The sequence below is a fragment of the Durio zibethinus genome, chromosome 17 (genome assembly GCF_047325235.1).
Source record: "Durio zibethinus cultivar Kanyao isolate XHJ-2024 chromosome 17, ASM4732523v1, whole genome shotgun sequence".
NCBI lineage: Eukaryota > Viridiplantae > Streptophyta > Magnoliopsida > Malvales > Malvaceae > Durio > Durio zibethinus.
Window position 1 is genome coordinate 4324493 of NC_143178.1, and position 20068 is coordinate 4344560.

At 33.6% G+C, this 20068-nt stretch overlaps 2 protein-coding genes and 1 pseudogene across 4 annotated transcripts; 2 read left to right on the forward strand and 1 right to left on the reverse strand.

Annotated features, from left to right (window-relative positions):
* Positions 1-340: 340 nt before the first annotated feature.
* LOC111278652 (uncharacterized protein At5g41620-like) lies at positions 341-4464 on the forward strand. The gene is made up of 3 exons (XM_022865281.2): positions 341-1045; positions 1974-2099; positions 2711-4464. The coding sequence occupies exons 1-3, from the start codon at positions 659-661 to the stop codon at positions 4232-4234; spliced, it is 2037 nt and encodes a 678-aa protein (XP_022721016.1). The 5' UTR covers positions 341-658; the 3' UTR covers positions 4235-4464.
* Positions 4465-4589: 125 nt separating this feature from the next.
* Positions 4590-5500, forward strand: LOC111287172 (uncharacterized; annotated as a pseudogene). The gene is made up of 3 exons (XR_016329085.1): positions 4590-4991; positions 5212-5343; positions 5444-5500. The product of XR_016329085.1 is annotated as an uncharacterized LOC111287172 (transcript).
* On the reverse strand, positions 5175-8092 carry LOC111287164 (uncharacterized). Of its 2 annotated transcripts, none has more exons than XM_089746171.1 (7): positions 7302-8092; positions 7062-7228; positions 6858-6960; positions 6452-6568; positions 6199-6369; positions 5753-5850; positions 5175-5673 (listed from the first exon to the last, which is right to left on the reverse strand). In XM_089746171.1, the coding sequence occupies exons 1-7, from the start codon at positions 7602-7604 to the stop codon at positions 5637-5639; spliced, it is 996 nt and encodes a 331-aa protein (XP_089602297.1). In that variant the 5' UTR covers positions 7605-8092; the 3' UTR covers positions 5175-5636. The 2 variants fall into 2 exon arrangements, with proteins under 2 accessions (XP_089602297.1, XP_022733202.2); XM_022877467.2 differs by having other exon boundaries at positions 5753-5876; positions 7302-8087.
* Between the last annotated feature and the right edge of the window lie 11976 nt (positions 8093-20068).

Sequence of the window (20068 nt, forward strand, 5' to 3'; positions counted from 1 at the left end):
AATGTTAATGAAATTTTGGTTTAACAATAAAAGGGTAGATTCTAAAATCTTGATATTTCAGATTTAAATTGTATTGTTAGTGGGTTTGTTTTAATTTTAGATTAAATTTAGTTAATTATATTTTAATTAATTCATTTTTAAAAAATGTAAAAGCAAAAACCTATCAAATAAATCATAATATTTAATTATGATTATAATTTAATTTATGATTTTATAATATAATTTTCAGAAAATGAAAAAGAAAACCTTGATTAATGGTTGGATTGGGATACGGAATTTATTGAGCACAGTAATCGAAGTTTTTTACTACTTTTATTCATAGATCCCCCAGCTTCGTGCAATCACAATTTGGCGGGTGACCCAACTAAATGCTTTACAGGCACTAATCCAATCAATTCCCTCCTGTAAGCCATTTTGTCCATGGCAGATCTATCAATCACAGTAATATTCTCTTTAGGAAGGAGAACCCAAATAAATAAGAAAAGAAAATACCCACTATATACCACAAAATTTCACTCTAGCAACCAAGACCCCAGAGTGGAAAAAAGTGAAAAAGATTACATGAAAAAAGAAAAGAAAAGAAAAGAAAAGAAAAGAAAACGGTAGTATTATACAAAACCCTTTTGATGGCTAGGGAGAAAGAAAGAGGGAGAGAGAAATGAAAAGGGAAGTAAAAAGAGGAGAAGGTGTAGCAGAAAAGGTGGAAATTTTGTGTGAAAAGTTGAGTAGGAGGGTATTATTGGTAGGGAACAGGAAAGGAGGGGGGCCGTGTACCCCAATCTCTACTTGGAAACTTTACCACCCTCAGGCTCGCCTTCATCATAACATCCCTCCTCCTGCTGCTTCTGTTTCTGCAAGAAAGTTAGCTGCTTCCCTCTGGCATTTTCATCAATACCTTCCTCATCGTCAACCTAAAATGCATAGAGCTGTTAACAACACTAATGGCCGGTACCACCAACGCCACCACAACAATCTTTTCAAGGACAAAGGCATTGACTTTTCTCATTTCTTGGCTGATCCTTGCCCCAGCTCTGATCCTGACCAGGTATTTCCTTTTTGTTCCATATTTTGCTTCTGTTTATGTACAAGTAGTGTATGTGTATTTTTTGTACTTATATGTTAATTTTCTCTTAAAGGGTATTTTGATCTATTAGTTGGTGGAATGGATGATGATTGATTTGGAATTCTGGGATGTGGCAAATGATGATATGCTTTGTTCTTATTTTTTTGCTATTTGTAAAATCATATGAGCAAACATGAAATACGTGAAGGGCTTTTCTAGACAAGAAAGGATTTCCTGGTTTTTGGGTTTGTTGTTTCCTTATGGAGAGTTTCTCTGATACTCTATTGTTGGATTTGTGGTTCTGATTGATCAAATTAATTTAGTTCCTAGTCGTATCTTAGAATCATCATTCAATGCCATCAGTTTTATTTGATGTATAACAACACAATGTTTGTTTTGTTTGCTAACTGATTATTATTTTAACAAAATAAAAAAACTAAAGCATTCAATTCAGGATTGACCCTTTAAATCTGGTGGTGTTTGGTGAAGCAGTTATTTGGTAGTTGGGTGGTTCTTCATAGCTCTGTTATGGAGAACCAGAGGCACTGGCCGCTTTAAGCAGTCAATATTTCATTGCAATTAGCCTTAAGTTTTCAATTTTCTGAAGCTGTTGATTATTTCTCGAATCCCAACTTTTTAATAGTATTTTTCCATGACCCTCAACTTATATTCTGTCTGTGATGGTTAAGTGTAGTGTAGATTTGTTAGAAGTTGGCTTACAATGAGTGAGAGTCATTTAATTGATAGTTATTATTAAAAGAGATGCAACAAAGTATCAGTTGATTTAATCCATTTTTTAGTGGCTTCAAAATAATGTCTTCAGCCACTTCTGTAATAACCAAGCTATAGAGTTCTCAGAGGTGGAAGCAGTACTCTATTACTTATTTATCTGTTTTATTTCTTATATCAGCCAGAGAGTACAAGCAGTTTGAGGAGGCATGTTGGTCAAACACTGATGAAACACCATCGATCTATTGAAAAAAATAACCATGCGCTGCAGCCTGTATCTCCTGCAAGTTATGGCAGCTCAATGGAGGTAAATTATCTTTTATTGCTACTCAAAAAGGTACTATCTTAGAATAAATAGAGAATAGGAAAGGTGATTTGCTTTCTTTCTGCAATTGATACTTAAACTAAAGTAACTTGAATTAAAGAATCATTGTTCTGAGTCCTGCATATGAAGACAAACTTCAGATGTGTGGCCAAAGTTGGTTCACATTGACTATAGTCTGACTAGTGTCTCTCTAGTCTCTGCCTCAAATTTAACTCTTATCTTATTCAGATAGGTTCTAAGTTACTGGATAGCATGGTTGGGAGTTCATGGTGTTTTAATTGCTTGTTACATATATCTTACGTTTTATTCCAGTCATAGAAATATATAGCATGGCATGCTTGTCTTAGAAAAGCTTTTCGGAAGTGACTTAATAGGGTGTTACTTAAGATGACAACCATCATGAACAAATTTGGACTATCGTCAACTTCTGCACTGATGTTTTTGGTGTAATTTCTGTTAATATAAATTTTCTGTGAGACTTCCTCCTTAGAAATCTCTGCTGTGTATGGTATGGTTTGCTTAGTAGGTCTTTCCCACTTAGTTTTCACATCCCATCCTTCTAGAGTTTTTACATGTCCTTACTCCTTTTTCAGGTGGCACCTTACAATCCTGCAGTCACCCCTAGTAGTTCTTTAGATTTTAGGGGAAGGATTGGTGAGTCGCATTATAATCTCAAAACATCTACAGAACTGCTAAAAGTACTAAATCATATTTGGAGCCTGGAAGAACAACATGCATCTAATATCTCATTGATCAAAGCATTGAAGATGGAACTAGATCATGCCCGTGTTAGGATCAAGGAGCTACTTCGAGATAAGCAAGCAGATCGACACGAAATTGATGATTTGATGAAGCAGATTGCTGAAGATAAACTAGTTAGGAAGAGTAAGGAACAAGACCGGATTCATGCTGCTGTACAGTCTGTGAGGGATGAACTAGAGGATGAGAGAAAGTTAAGAAAACGTTCAGAGAGTCTACACAGGAAGTTAGCTCGGGAAGTGTCTGAGGCAAAAGCTTCTCTTTCTAATGCCTTGAAAGACCTTGAAAGAGAAAGGAAATCAAGGAAGCTTTTGGAAGATCTTTGTGATGAGTTTGCAAGGGGAATAAAAAGCTATGAACAGGAGGTGCATACTCTGAGACAGAAATCTGATGAAGATTGGGCAGGAGCAGCTGACCATGATCGTTTGATTCTTCATATATCTGAATCATGGCTTGATGAGCGGATGCAGATGAAGCTGGAAGAAGCTCAGTCTGGTTTTGCTGAACAGAATTCAATAGTAGACAAATTAAGCTTTGAAATAGAGACCTTGCTTCAAGCTAAACGGATTGGTACTTCTGTTTCTAAGCGGACTGATTATTTGTCACGAAGTGATCGCAGGAAGTCACTTGAATCTATCCCTTTAAATGAAGCTGTAACTGCAGCTAAAGATGTTTGTGATGAGGAAGATTCTGCTGGCAGTGATTCGAATTGTTTTGAGCTGAATAAACCAAGCAATGCTGACTTGAAACCACATGAAGATGAAGCTCGAACTGGTAATATCGAGGAAATGATGAAATCAAATCATGAGGAGAAAAAACCTTCATCTCATGAAAAGAGTAAAAGTCGGCATCCATCCAGCTTGCAAGTTAAGTTTGAAGAAAAGATGGCCAGAGCCTTGTGTAACGAAAATAAGAAGTCCGAATTGGCAGATACAGAACAGAAGAATACTGGCGTAGGGAACACCACAGAAATAACAGTATCACAAAAATTTGAAAATGATGAAGCTACCCAATATGGCAGCGAGGGAAGAAAGAATAAGCTTGATGAGATACATGGACTGAGCTCAAATTATGTACTGGATAACTTGATAAGAAACCATATAGCGTTGTCAGAAGGTGGGAATATAAATCCTGAAAACGATCGTGGTGAGGCCTCTTGTAGTTTCCCTTCACGGAGGAACCAGCCAAGTCCAGTGCGACGATGGATGACGAAATTCACATCCCCTGGCCTAGATGTATCCGAGTCTTCTACCAAGTTACCTCCAGGAACGAAGGAGAACACTTTGAAGGCGAAGCTTCTTGAAGCAAGGTCGAAAGGTCAACGTTCTCGATTAAAAATATTCAAGGGCAAGTCATAGGCTTTCATGAACAATCAGCTGAAAAACTCACAGGATTGGCTGCTTCTGCGTTGCTTGCAGTCCGGCATTATGCTATGTGAATACTGGCCAACATGCAGAATAATCTGCACGTTGCTATGTCATAATCTTCTTCTGTAATTCTGGAATTTTTTTTTTTATGTCTGTATATTTGAGTAATATCACAACATAGTTACTAATCAGATGAATTTTGGGTCCATTTACAATTTTCAGTAACCATTTGTTCCAATCAATCATTTCAGCTATGTCATCCATCCCCCCATTAAAAATTTAAAATCTTGAGGCTTGCGAGGTATTGGAAAATTTTTTTGCTCTTTTGATTCTCCTTTCCCTGCTAATTTCCGTAGTGACAAAAGGGGCCTTAGGGAAAGTGTTGTTTTACCTTTGGGGTTTGGGCTGGGCTTGAGTCTTGAAACCCAAAATAAAATAGACAAGGTGGCATTTGCTATTTTGGGCTGAGCCGCATATTGAGAACGACGCCGTTTACAAATTCCAGAGGGAATGACAAACCAAGTTGCTGGCAAATGGCAATCGTGCAGAAGCACGGAGAATGAGGAAGTAAAAGGTAGGAGGGAGATGGCGGCGGCGTTGTTTTGGTGGTTAGTCCAACTCCACATGACGTTCCCATGGCAGCAAAGTTGTACTCAAAAGGGCTCGACTTCTCTGTGAACATCTGCACGCTTCGGTGGACCGAGCTCCAGTCTGGAGCTCTCAAGCTTGCCCTCATGCAATCCCCCTGGTACTACTTTTACCTTTCTTTTTCCATAGCTTGACATGGAAGTTTCGATAAATTTCTCAATGCTTTTGTACTCTAGTGAGAAATACCCAAAATAAAGAAGATTGTGGGTAGTCCCGGATTTACTTAGCTTTGTGAATATACAATTCTCCATGCAAAATAAAGAGAGAAAAGGAAATTTTGGAGTTGAAAATAGATCATTCTGACCCATTTTTTTTTACAGCAATAATGTGATGCAGAATGGATACTCTTCACTGTTATCATTCACAGTGAATGACATTACAGAACAGTAACAAAATTAATGGCATTAGGAGCTGAACTAGATGGTCCCATCAAATATGAAATTAATGGGAAGGTATTGTCTCCATTATTTATTTATCCCTCACTTTAGTTATTCTTATGCTTAGCTTTATAGTGAACTGAAGGTGGAATCCATGTTTGTTCACTATTATCAGGCTGCTGCCATGCGAAGCATTGATGGCCACATGATTGGCTTCTATGAACCATCATAAAATGCTCTAGAGACGAGTCCCTTCAGTGCAGTTGACCAAATCACAGTTTAAGTCTTTTGAAGACATAGAGAAGACATGAGAAACTTTTTCTTTCTTTGGATTTCCTTCAACTATTGTAAGTGTTTTTTCATCCAAATCAATGACAGCCGTGCATAGCGTGTAAAGAGTTGGACCTGAAAATAATACCAATAGGGGTTAACTTAGTTGCCATTAAAGAGAAGCAGCTCTACATTTCTTTACTTCAATATATACCTGTCATGTAGATCGGGTACTTTATGTCTTCTGAATCTCCTAGAAGAGACAGGAAATCCATTTTTGATCCTTGTGGTAGAACAGCTGCTCTTCTTTGCCTGCTTATTGAGTTTTCATCATATACCTTTATTGCAAAACATTGGTTTTAGTTTCAATGTAATGGAATTAAGTTATATAATTGATTAGGTCTGTGCTAAGTAATAAGAATATGTGACAGTGCATCTCCGTTTGTTGCATAGAAGAAGCTTTTGCACTGCTATTCCTAGTAAATAAATTGGCCAAAAATGCATTTTGAGATTCAGCTCAGCAGCCACATAGAGATCTAGCAGTAAAGGAGTATAATAGGCTCCATTGTGCTGAATCTTATACTTGGCTTACAACTATGGTGATGGTGTGGTGCTTTTGCCCTGATGAAGATTCCTTTTCTTATGTGATTTATTATTTACCTGCTGAACCTGAAGATGGAGATACATGTTTGCGTGGAAAAATGGCGCTGCTCCAACCTCATGAACTGAAACTCGGGATCTTGATGCAGTTTCAACATTCAAGATCATACGTGTTCGTGTATCAATTAAATTGTAACTGTGTCCCACAGAAACTTCTGATGAGTGTATTCTCTGGGGTTAATCTGGCTATCAGTACCTTAAATGATCAAGCTGATCTTTCACTAGATACTTAACAAATATTAGAGGGTCTTACAGCTAATGCATCTGCAATGGTAGTTGCTTCAAGAAGGTCTCTGGAGACAAAGTTCCTTCCAATGCCCGCAGGTACAATCTCACCTTCAATTGGGGGCACTGAATTCAGTGTGAATGCCTAAGGTACATATGAAGGAAATGTTATATTTCATTTAAAATAATAGTCCTTCTAAAATAATACTCCTTTAGAAGACATCTATCTAGTAAAAATTGAAGTGAAAATCATGTTTATCTTTTTTCTATTGTTTTGTTACAAACAATCAATTTTATTTCCTTTCTTAAATCATCTTACATTTTCAATGTGGCCATAGACTTCAGCTGGTCAGGTTCGTATTGTGAACCTTGCCCAACTCATTTTAGTATAAGATGGCCTATTACATATTTATGATGCATGTAAGAAATTTTACCAGTCCATGATTGTTAAATCCAAAAGCACAGCTTGGAAGCTCTCCTGCATACGTGTAAGCTATGAAGGATAACCCATTTGACAGTTTTCCCTTGATCAAATAGCTGCAAACCCAGAGTGGATGTGATACACATTATGAATATTATTTATCGTACATATTGCACTGTCCTAGAATCTGAACTGGATGCAGGGAAATGAAGCATACGTGTGGCCTACTAGAGCGACATTTGCATCCTCGTTATGAGCTGCTAGGGCCATCAAATCACTAACAATGAGAACATCAGAACAGTCATCTGTGGTATCAGCATTTGAACTCATATTTGTATTTGAAATGAATGGAAGTATCTCCTTTCTGAAGTTGATAAGTATTATCTGCACATGAAAGAATATAATGTGACCGATTCGATAGGGATATACAATGAAATTAGCAGTTTGTGAGCACTACATCAAGAACGGGCACGCCGCTTCCTTCTGCAGTCCCTAAAAGTTCAGCCCAATATCTTGGGAACTTCTTCTGGTTGGTTTCTGAGAGTGCTTTGATCAGTGGTTGTGCCTGTGGTGTTCGAGCAAAAGGAAGGAGCTGGTTTTGAAGAATGAGGTCTCCAGCCAACCTGCTTCTTATCTGATTACAGAACCTTTGACCTATGAGAAAGCCCAGCTGGTAGTCATCTTCACAGGGCCCAACTTCAAACATCTCCAGCATTTTCCCCTCCATGATTGAGCTCCCAAACCCTGTGGTTGAAGTCATGTACAACAAAAGTGTCTTATCCTTTTTCCTTGGCAGAATGTGGTTATGCTCCAATGTTCCAGTTATTTTTACCAGGACTAAACCTTTAAAATGACATAATTGGACATCTCTTTTTGGGCTGGCCTCACAGGTTGGCAGATGCTAGTTGCATTTGACTGACATCCAGGATTTTTTCTGGCTATTGTATGGTTTCGATAAATTGGTACTTGGTGCTGTGAAATGAGAAATGAGGTGGTTGTGGGCCGTGGGGTGCAGGCAAGGCATATTATTCTACATGGAAGTTGTAATTTGCAAATATCGAGCGCCTGGTCTGAACGGAGCAGTCCAATTGGGAATTCGTACTCCTTTTTTTTTTTTTTTTAAGTAAAACGGAATTGGAAAAACTGCCGTTTCAAAATATGAGTCATTTAGATATTTAAAGATATTTAATGTGTAAGTAAATATCAAATATCTTAATTTAATTTAATTAATTTATATAATTATTTTTAAAAAATAATATTTAATAACTTTAAACTTTTAATAGATATAATTTTTTTTATTTTCCTATTACAATATCTTTTATATATATATATATATATATATATAAAAAACCGAGAAAAGCTACCTTTTAAAAAAAACGAATGGCAATAATACTAGTATCTTAGAAGTAAATGAAAATATTCAGAAACCCGAGGTATATTTTTGGTTTTCCATTGCTTTTGGAGAGTTTGATCATTGTTTCGCGTTGAAGTTGCATGATTAGCTAGAGAAAGAAGATACCTTTCCAAATCTTAATTTTCATAAAGTTAAAAAGAAATTATATATATATAATCAAACTTTTGCATGCTAAAAATATATAAGCCAAAATTTTGTTTGATACATAGATTTCGTAATTTAAGATAAAAAAATATTACGAATGTTAAATTTTAAATTTTAAATTATTAAAAATATTGAAGAAAGAGAAGTTTATATATTTACACCTATGGAATGATTTGGATTTATGTGACTGTCCATCTTTATAATTAGTCTCCCAAGAATTAATCATTTTCGTAATAAACAAAAAAAAAAAAAGCATTTTATCTAAGATTATTTCAATTTTTCGACTTTGAGTAATGTTGTAAACATCATTCCTACAAGTAAAATTTGAACCTAAAACTTTTGAATTTTAATAATTGAACTTATCTCTTGGAAGACCATTCAAAAAATTAAAATGTGGAAATGTGGCAGACATGTATTAGCCTTCTCCATTTACCATATAATTAGCTAATACAATGTGCGTATAAACAAATTTATTCAAATCACATTTGAAGATAAAAAGATAGATTATAAGTGTTAAAATTTTAATTCAAACTTATTAAATATCACTCTTTTATAAATAATTGTATAAATTATTTGAATTAAATTTTGAATTTATTATTTTTATAATTTCATATACGTGACAAGTTAACAAAGGGTGTTGATATCTTACAATTTATCGTTTTCATCTCCTAAGTAGTCCTAAAGGTCCAAAGCTAAATCTTGTGATTGTCAAATCATGCCTGTATGCCAGCAGAAAGATACCATATATATTCACTTCCATTTTCTTGTTTTCTTTTCTAAGTAGTTCTGATCAGGCTACCCAAATATATTGCATATCAATCCCATTAATGCATGTCTAATGGAAAAGAGGGACAAATTTTGAACGAATCCCTAAAAAAAGATGATGTTGGAGTTGGACAGGGGAATTTGATTAAGAATAATCCAGTTCATCCACACTGAACCTTTTTCCAAATGGGTTGGAACATCCAGGCCCCAGAGAGTAAAGGAAAGATCAAACTTTACAATGCTTAGATCTTACTAACTAAAATACAAAACAACTCCATATCATCAAAATCCCAACTTAGGGCATCCAATTTCTTTTTAGAATCAACGTTGGGGGACCACTAGGGGACCAGCACGTGGAAAATTCTCATTCCATCAGATTATAATTATGAGACAACAATGACAAAAAACTACATGCATGGCACTTGTGTTTGTTAAAAGATGGTCATGGCAAGAGAAACAGCCGTTGGATTCTTCAAAAGTTGACAGAGACACAGAGAAAAAGCTCGTATCCATATTTAGCATAGTGTTCGTAGGCTTAGAGAGGTAAAAGAAAGAGAGCAGAGTAATATTAAATGAAAATGATTGAGCTAAGCATCAAGCATCTTTGGTGGGGGAATTGTTTTTTCTCCTCTTCAGTGATTCGTTTGGGGAAAGGAAGAGGCATAGATAAAGGACGAACTGCGGCATTTGGCATTCACTGGTCCTTGGGAGGGATGCACTAAGAGGAAAGAACCCAATAACAATGAAAAGAACAAATTTGCCTATATATTTGCCAATGTCTCTTTTTCGTGTTAAAATAGGGCTTTCATGTAAAGTCAGCTCAAAAGGAGATATCCGCTTCATTCTGTTAGCTTCGGGTATGACCTTAGCTGGTTACCATTTCTTTCCTTTTCCAAAAGTTCCCATTTTCTTTCACACAGATGAATGTGAGCAGGCCATTACCATCCTTTTAATCCATGCATCATCCCACATAAAAAGCTAATCAAAGCCAATTAGCTTCTCATCAGAAGTTCTTATAGAAGCTTAGTTTATTTTCAATTGCTTTACATATTTTACTTTACTATATACTCTTGTACAACTTATCTTCTACTGTGCACATTACATTTGCTAAACAGCTCCAGCGCATGAATATATTATACCGTGAATGGTAAGAATTGATGAAAGAAATGCTCAATAGTCCGAGAGCAATTGAAACTGCCTATTCGCAACTTCCCATACTACATAAATACAGCAAATGTTCCTGGCAGATGCATGCTTATATATTCATTTTACATTCTCGAAGTTCTGTTTGTAATTGCAATTCGTTATAACTTCTCGCTTGTAAATTATAGAAACTAGAAAGTGGATATACGTAATCCGTAAACAAAAAAATGGAATCGAATGTGCACAGCTCCACCAGAATAAGATATCAAGAGAAAGTCGAGAGGTTTCCCTTGGTATCTGCCAAACCATCAGCCAATCTCTCCTATCTACCACATATATTGATATATACGTATATTTTAGACGAGAAATCAAGCAGCAAAATCCTTCGTTGTACATCATATATATGGAATGGAATACACATATAAAGGAAAATAATTATAACCACCAAATACAGCTCAGGACAAGGACAAGTGAGCCACATTTCTGCAAACCTTTGGTCCAACACTTTAAAACTACCGAAGGGCTATTTCGGTGATTGCACGTGAACAGAGGAACATGTCTAGGAACTTGTTGCAGTAAGCATGCTAGACCCAAGAAGGTTTTTGTCGTAAAGCGTGAGCTTTGCGGGTTTCTCCTCCCAAGCGCTGCCTTATTGGGTAGCTTTTAACAAGAAATTGCAGCTGCAGCTTCACAATAAACCCTAAAACTTCTGGTCTCTCAAGGTTTTCGAGAGCTGCTTGATTGAATCAAGATGTAAAACCAACATTAGTTCCAGCCTCCACGATTCGAAGAACCAAATGAAATATACGGTTGGCTAATTATAGTTACCCCCGTAAGGACTTATTTTAGGTCAAGAAAACACAGTTTATTTTAGAGAACCAACCTCAGCCTTAGGCAGGAAACTGCTGCATAATTCTCTACAGCAAATTAAAGTTCTCCTTTCATAGTAGCCAAACAATGACAAACCACCGCCACTAAGAAGTTGGGATAATCTAGATAAATGTCCATGAAGAACAAACGAATAAGTTAAAGATAATGATCTTTATTCCAACATTACCTCAGCAATAAAATGAATTGATATATACATATATATATATATAAAAGCATTGGCTGTTATGAAAACAGTTCATGAAAAACTTTAAGGCAAAGTACTTTGGTTCATGAAATTGTTATACTGATATGAACACAAAAGATCGAAGAAATAAAAGTTATAAATGGATAAAGTAACAGCAGAGGGAGCTCCCTTCAGTCCAAGCACAGGTAGTTTAAGATTCAGTTTGTCTCCCGCATCATTCACTCATTTACTGGGTATCTTTCACCGACCCTTTTTAACACAGTATTTGGATGAATGAGTCGGCAGCTAATTAAATCCCATCACCACCCATAAGTGGACTGAAGAAAGCTCTCTCCTACCTATTTGATCATCAAAGAATAATTACTTTAAAAAAGCAGAAACAAGAAAACATGAAGGAGTAATAACACTTGAATTGCAAGATTTTGTTGTACAGAGATCTATGGTGCCACTTTCAGATTAATGTATATAATGAATAAAAATGGCCCATGTCCCATGTAACCCTAAAAACTCCAAATCAAAAGAATAATTCAACTAGCTAGAAATTCAAATTTTCTGATGCAATTTGCAAGAGAAGTTTCTCCACCAGGTCGAAATGGATCATGGGTAAAAATAAAGGAAGTAGAAACTGCTCCAACAAAGAAAGATTGAGAGAGAGAGAGGGAGTGAGAGGGAGGAAGGGGAGGAAGAAAGCCACTGCTCAAGAGGGAAGCTCTCCGCAATGGAGAGTCAGACAGAGAGGATGAAGAGAGCTTCACATTTTTGTGTTCTTAGTTTTCTACTACGACAAGCAAACTCAGCCCAAAGCAGCCTAAGGATCTGCAAGTGGAAGGATATGACCTTATATAAGCAAAAAAAGAAAGTGCATTCCTCAAACAACAAGTATAACTTCATTTAAATAAATAATCATGTAATAGTAATAAGAGGAGGAAAGACTTATTCATATTCTTTTTCCTTTTCTTTGTGTTTTTTTTTTTCTTTGCAGAACCCTCTCACAGGCTCCCACCAATCTATTATGATGTACGAAGGCCCATCACTTCCCTGCTTTGCTGTATGCCGTACATATTTTATTAGTTCAATGTTTAATATTTTAGTGCAAAATTTTATGTAGAATTTGATGTATGTATACAACCAATGTTCATAAACACATTCTCTTTTTTTTTTTTTTTTCATTTTCGTACAGATTTTCACATGTAAATATATAATTAACTTCGTATTCATATTATTAACAAATAATTAATTCAATTAATTAAATTTATTTTTTTTGATAAAAAAATTTTGAAATCAAATTTTATCAATAATCATTAATTAAAATCATCTTAAATATATGATTTACAATCACCCATTTTAAATTATTAAATATAATATATTTTATCTTAACTTAAAGAACCGAATAATTTACTTACTTTAAATTTTTTATTTTTTATCAAAAAAAAATTCATATTCATATTTATGCATGGGGTTGAGAACAATTTTTTATTTTAGATTGTTAGCGTAAACTACCATTATTATACAATGGTCTGTTTAATTTGTGGGTGGCGTAAATTAAGAAGCCGGCCAGCCGAGGAAAGTTGAGGCCACTGTTTTTGCTTCCAATTCACGTAAGCAGTAAGCAAAGCCAAAGATTCATTTTTCTACTTCTCAGATTGAAACTGAAAGGGGGTTGCATATTCGTATCCATTGGTCCATAACATGCGGTCAATGGCGGCTCCTTCAATAACACTGGGGGTCTTGGCCCCCAAAGTGTTTAAAAACCTTTAGTATATATATTAAACAAATTTAAGTTGACAACCCCCAAATTAAAACTGATAATTTCTTCTGTGATTTTAAATTTTAAATTTATGTATTATTAAAATTTAAAAAGAGTTAAAATTATATTATTGTATGTCTATTTATTATACTCATAAATTATTATTTACAAATTCTTAAATTCAAGCGAAAGATTATAATAAATTATAAATTACAATAATGTAAAAACAAAAAGTAAATTAACTTTCTAACTTTTTTAGTAAGATTTCAAAACTGCGACTAAATATTAAATATGTGTTTTTTTTTTCTAATTTGCTATAATTTCTCTTCACATATAATATTTAGTATAATTTTACTCTAAATTTTTATTTTATACTATCCTAAAATTTTTTTTCAAAAAAAAAAAAAAAGAGAGATTGGAATCCCTTTATAGAACGTTAAAAAAAATCATAATTTTTTATTTTAAAATTTTAACTTTATTTTTTAAATTTAAATTTATATTTTATTTCAATAAATATATTATTTATTGATTTATTTATTTAAATTCTTTTATTTCAATTTTAAATTATAAAAAAATAAAAAATCTAATAATTAATTAGTAATTTAATCATTAATTTAAAACTTTTATTATTCTTAAAAGTTTAATGTTATTATACTAACATTTTTATGATATAATTTTATAACTTGATTATTTTTTAGTAATAAATTTTTTATGTATTAAATATGTATATTTTTTAAAAATATAATATAATATCAATCGACTTCTTTAAATCCAAATGTTAAGATTCGCCGGTTTCAATTTGACAGAAAAGAAGAGGTGTAGATAAGAGAGACTGTACTGTTTAGGGTTTGTTCAAATTGAAAAAATAAAATTAAAAAAAAACCCTGAAAAGATGGCAGTAAACCGCTATAATGACCCGAGTAAAGATTCCTGGAAAACCTACGATCTAGCTAGCTTGGGTTTTCCAGTTGTACCGGGCAATACATTGTCCTACCAAACGTACAAACCAATTTTCAACAAGGCCCTGAGATCAGTGTCCTTTTTAAACTTCCATTACATTACGACTGAGTTACGAAAGAAGTCTATCAGTCTAGAGACGGTAAATCAATCCGAAATTATCAGATTTTAATATGATTTTATTATTTAAAATTAATTTTAAAAAAAATGAATTTTGGATCAGTACAAATTGATTTTATTTTTTTAACGGCAATTTGGATCAGGGTCAATTTTATATAAAATTTAATCGATTTGAGATATTTATTAAATATTTTTTATATTTATTTTATATTATATATTATGTCTAAAATTTAATTATTAATTTATGCTTATTTGATATTTAAATTTTAGTTTATTAAACTTTATATATTTTATAATTTCATCATCTATAGTAAGAATTTATAAGTTTTAATTTATTAAGGAGACGTTTGGTTCGAAAAAATTTACATATATTTTTTTAAAATTTTACTCTTAGATATTTGATTCAAACGTTTTGGTTCAAGGTAATATGATTCTGAAGAAAATTGAAAAATTATTAACAATACTCAAAGTCTTAAAATAAAAAATTTACCTCTTTCTGTGATATTTTAAGATTTTAGAAGAGAAAGTAACATTATTTTCAAATTTGATTTGATTAAAAATTGTAAAATAGTTATTACCATTTTAAAAATCATGTTTGAAAATGAATACAAGTTAGTTGTAAGTTTTATGCCGATAAAAAATTTGGTTTATAAATGGTGTTTGGCATGAAAAATGCATTCAATAATCCCTTACAAAAAATTAAATAGGGTTATTCAGATTTTTTTTGGTAAAAAAACATCTTGAATAATCTCCAAAAAATTTTATGAGGGTATCAACCTCTTCTTTCTTCCTCTAAAAGGGTATCAACCTCGTCTTTCTTCCTCCAACCACTGTTCCACTTCGGAATCCTACTCTTACTTAAGAGTTAAAGTCTTCAAATGGTAAAAATTCTAACAAATAGGGTTTCGAGGAGGAACAAAAGAAAATGAGTACCTCAACCAAAAAAAGTGATGACGAGGAAGAAAAACCTATAGTGCAGGAGTAACTGGCTGAGATCCTTATATATACTCTATATGACCTTGGCATGATCCCCAAGGATGTGATGAGTGAACTAAAGGGCATGACAAATCTTGAAACTATCCTAACAGGTTTTCAGTTCATCACGTCTATGATTTGGCTACAACTTTCTTTTTCTCAGAGAGGCATATAGTATAGTAATACCAAACTCTTAAGACTGGGTCACTGATAGACTGAAATCACATTGGCTCTATGGTGTTAGGATTCTTTCGTGGCTGGTCTAAAGTTTTCACTTCATCATTTATTTATTTTAATTTTTAATTTTTACAATTTGGTTATTACTCAATTCACTCATAACTCTATATATTACATCATTACCTTTATCATTTTTTTACCAAAATTTAAACATTTTTCCTTTTCTTCCTCTATTTAAGGAGTTTTTTTCTCTCAAAAAGCATCCTAACGATAGTAGGTGATATTACATAACAGCTTAACCTAATAAGAAATTACTTGTTGATTGTTCGAGCTCAATAAAAAATTAAAAACTACTCTTCCTTTGCTTTAGGAAGCAAAAATTAAATAAAAATGATGAGCTTAGGGTCGAGGCTCCTCCTAAGGATGAGGCAAGAGAAATAAGAAAAACACTCGACACTTTCATAGATATACTGATGGTTCTCTCCATCTTAGATCTATTAGATCAAGATAAAATTTTAGAATATATATATAGGGGGAGGTCGTTATTGATGCCCATGAGCTGACCTCTTTAGAAGTAATAAATAAAATAAAGTATTGGGATATGTTTAAGGTAACCTCGTAGAATTTTATTTTAACATGATTTTTATTTAACTGTTTGCTTGATTTTGTAGAAATGGCTAACGACGATGACTTTGACTTCAAGTTGTATTAGAGAACCCCCAAGCCCAAAAGGGGCCAAAAAAAACTTTAGCTTAGGGCTCTATCTTGTGAGGGAGATAAGAACATCAATAGCTCACTACACTACTTTTTCACAGCCCAAAAAATAAAAGCTAAGAGTGGTCGAGATTTGTCTTTAACATCAGCACCAACACCCCATCATCCTACTAAGAAGCCACAAGTGAAGGCCTCCTCTTCTACCTTCGAGAACCCTAAAGCTAGGGTATTAAAGCCTAGCTCGAAAAGGATTTCCACCAATTTTGATTACACTATTGCTGATGACCCCATTACCAATCTGGCCATGGGAAAAAGATTTAACAAAGTCATAGTCCCTCATTTTGGTAAACACTAACTGATTTCAACTCGATTTTATTAGTATTTTTCATTTTGTTGAGTTTAAGGTCATTTTATGTAGTCGAACAAAAATTTCTCCCTTAACCTCTAGATAATACTAGTGAAGCCTCCACCATGCTTGCCTCGCGATGACCTACCTGAGACGGGTTAAAAAAGACATGGCTACCTTGGTTGAGGAGCACAATAAAAGCTCGAACATGCTAGGCAATGTCCAATCTAGTCATAATGCATCCCACAAAGAAAAAGCTGACCAAAAAAAAATTGATCTGCTGACTGTGAAGTTAGAGGTCATCCTAATTGATAAAACATTTGCTAACTCAATGAGAGAGTAAGCCAAGCTCAAGCTCAATGATGCTCAGGCTGAAATAACCAAAGTGAAGTTTGAGCTTGAGGCAAGAGAGAAAAGGAAATAAGACTTAAAGAAAAAGACGATAGAGAAGTTCAAGATCTCTAATGAGTGCCTCCAAAAGAGGGTAAAATTTTTCAAGAAGAACATGTTCGGTATCTTTCAGTTGGTCAAAAACGATGTTCAATTTAAATTTTTCACCCTCAACTTTAACTTATCTGATATTGACATCAATAATATTATATCAAGGCCTCGTCCAAATCAACCCAAAGAGAATGAAAATGAAGCTTTAGAGGTCGAGCTGAAGGCAGCTCTAAGACCTAAGCGTAAAGTGAAAGAGATCAGGGAATGTGAAGTTGTCGCAGCTATTCTTATTGATGAAGATGCTGCTCCCACTACTACTGCTCCCAACATTTTGAATGAATGATTCTTTTAACTTTTTATTTTTGATTTTTTGTAAATTTTTGTTAATGTACGAGGTTAATTTTTTGTAATGATATCAAGTAAGGATGATTTACTGACATCATTTATTGGCAATTTTTGTAACAACTAATTAATACAACTTTTTATTTAGATCAATCTAAACTTTAGCTCAGCTCAACTTTATTATTGTAATTTTTTCTTTACTTACACAAGTTTAAGCACGATTAATCAAAAATATTTCAACTTGGTTAACTAAACTAAGGATTTACGCGATCTCTTAAATTAAATTAACTTGAGAATCCATCAAAGTTTCAAATCAAATTTTATTAGATCGATAGGTGTACATTTATTGAACATAATTTGATTTCTATATTCAATTACAACAAGTAAGTATGAGCTCAGTCTAATGATAATAGACCTTTAATTCAATTACAACAAATAAGTATGAGCTCAATCTATTGATAATAGACCTTTAAATTATCTACATTTTACGTACTTAGGATTACATCTTTGTTCAGGTCCTACAATTTGTAAGTCGTGTCATGGACAATCTCTTTAACAACATATGGGCCTTTCTATATTAGGGTTAATTCACTACCTCGATCATCTACTCTTAAAGCTTTTACTTTTCTAAGTAGCAAGTAATCTTTCCTTATATACATACATCAAATATTTTTATTATAATAATTGGTAATTTTTTTATTGATAAGCCATTATCCGTGTTAAGGCTATGTCCTTCTGTCTTTGATGAGGTTGAAGTGATCTCTAAGGGTTTTTTTATTTATCTCTTCTTACTCTAATTTAACTCTTAAGCTCAGAAGATAGATCTTAACAAGTATCACAATCTCTATTTCAAATGTCAAACAAAATAGGGTTTCACTAGTGGGTACTTTTATGGTTATCCTCAATGCCAATAGCACTTCTAATAGGTTGTCAGCCCACTTTTCATTTACTGCATCGAGTCTCTTTTTTAAAGCTTCTAATATTATCTTATTCACAGCTTCAACTTTTTTGTTAGACTGAGGGTAGGCAATCGACATGAACCTGAGGTTAATATAAAAGTTTGAACACCATTTCTTGAATCTTAAATTTTTTAATTATTTGTCATTACCCGTTATTATAGACTGAGGTAAATTGAATCTATAAACTATATTTTTTCACATAAATTTCTCAACTTGAGCTTCTGTAGTAATAACTAAAACCTCAGCTTCAAGCTATTTTTTGAAGTAATCTATTACCACTAAAATGAATCTCTTCTAACTTGTGATCGAAGTGAATGGTTTGAGGACAACCATTCTTCACTGTATAAGAGCCACAGACTGATGATAAGAGAAAGCTCAATCAAGGAAAGATGTTGTATGTAAACAAAACTCTAACACTTATCACACATCTTTATTAGTTCCGTTGCATTCTTTCTGATGGTGGGCCAATAGTAAGCTTGCCTAAGTATTTTATAGGTTAATGATTGAGACTAAGATAGCTTTCACATATTTTTTCATGGATTTCTCAAAAGACGTAGTATGCCTCTTCTTTATCAATACAAATTAAGTAGAGCAGGTTAAAAGATCTTTTGTATAATTTTTTTAAAATATTATGTATCGAAAGGCCTTTTTCATCAATGTTTCAAGTCGGGTTCTTTCTTCAGGTAGTGCTTTTATAGATATGGATGCCTTGATTAGCACTATCCAAGTTTTTTTTCTGTGATCTGTCTTACAAGTTTGTCTTCGATGTTTTTGTATGTTAGCTTTTCTATCAGAACTTGGTCTGAACTTTTCATTATAATTCTTGAAGCCAACTTAGATAAGGAGTTTGCTAATGAATTCTCTGGCCTTGATATCTTCTTTACCTTAACTTTCTTAAAGTCAACCACTAAGGTCGTGCTTTGTCAAGATACTTTCGAATATCATTTTTTCAAGCTTTGAACTCTCTATTTATTTTATCGACCACCAGTTGACAATTATTATACGCGGTTATACATTGAAAGTTCAACTCAATTGTCAACTTTAAACTAGCTATCAATGCCTTATAATCTTTTTCATTGTTTGATACCTTAAACTTGAATCTCAAGGCACATGGGTATTGTAGTCTTTTCGAGTTTATCATAATAAGGCAAGCTCCCCCACTATGGCTCGTGGCCAATCCATCAATATAGAGTTTTTAATCATCTTTATTTAGAGTTCTCTCCTCTTTCTCAAATTATCTCTCAGGGTATACAAAGGTAAGTTCTACGATAAAATCTGCCAACACTTGTGATTTTAAGGCTAACCTGGGTAATATGCGTAAGTCAAACCTACTAAGCTCTATTATATATTGAATTAGCTTTCCTGATATTTTAAGCTTCTATAAGACTTGTTTTAGTGGTTAGTCGATCAATACGTGAATTGCATGGGCTTGGAAATATGGCTTGAGTTTTTTTAACCAAGGTGACAACGGTACAAGCTAGCTTTTCTATGCCACTATAGTTAGTTTTTGGCCTTATCAGTACCTTACTTATAAAATAGATCAATGTTTATTTTTTTTTTTCCTCTCAGATCAGGATCAAGCTGATGACCTGGTCTGTGCTAGCTACGTATAGGTACAAGATCTCATCCAATCTTGGCTTGGATAAAATAGAGGGAGATGATAAAAACTCTTTAAGTCTTTTAAAAGCATTTTGGCACTGAAGAATCCATATGAGTTAGAAACATTCCTGAAGATTTAGAAAAATGGCTTCTGTTAATTTGGATATGAATTTACTCAGTGCTACTATTTTACCAGTTAACCTCTGTACTTTTTTTATCGAGGTCAATACCTTCATGTTCAAGATCACCTAAACTTTTTTTAGGTTTGCCTTTATCTTTTTTTTGTTGATCATATAACCAAAAAAC

What these genes read in the sequence shown, in the direction of transcription:
- LOC111278652 (XM_022865281.2), top strand. Translation starts at nt 659, where the DNA reads ATGAAAAGGGAAGTAAAAAGAGGAGAAGGTGTAGCAGAAAAGGTGGAA. An exon ending in CCAGCTCTGATCCTGACCAG is followed by an intron (nt 1,046 to 1,973) that starts GTATTTCCTTTT and finishes TTCTTATATCAG; the next exon opens with CCAGAGAGTACAAGCAGTTT. An exon ending in GTTATGGCAGCTCAATGGAG is followed by an intron (nt 2,100 to 2,710) that starts GTAAATTATCTT and finishes CTCCTTTTTCAG; the next exon opens with GTGGCACCTTACAATCCTGC.
- LOC111287164 (XM_022877467.2), bottom strand. Translation starts at nt 7,604, where the DNA reads ATGACTTCAACCACAGGGTTTGGGAGCTCAATCATGGAGGGGAAAATG. An exon ending in CCATTGCAGATGCATTAGCT is followed by an intron (nt 6,370 to 6,451) that starts GTAAGACCCTCT and finishes GATTAACCCCAG; the next exon opens with AGAATACACTCATCAGAAGT. An exon ending in TCCATCTTCAGGTTCAGCAG is followed by an intron (nt 5,877 to 6,198) that starts GTAAATAATAAA and finishes TTTGCAATAAAG; the next exon opens with GTATATGATGAAAACTCAAT.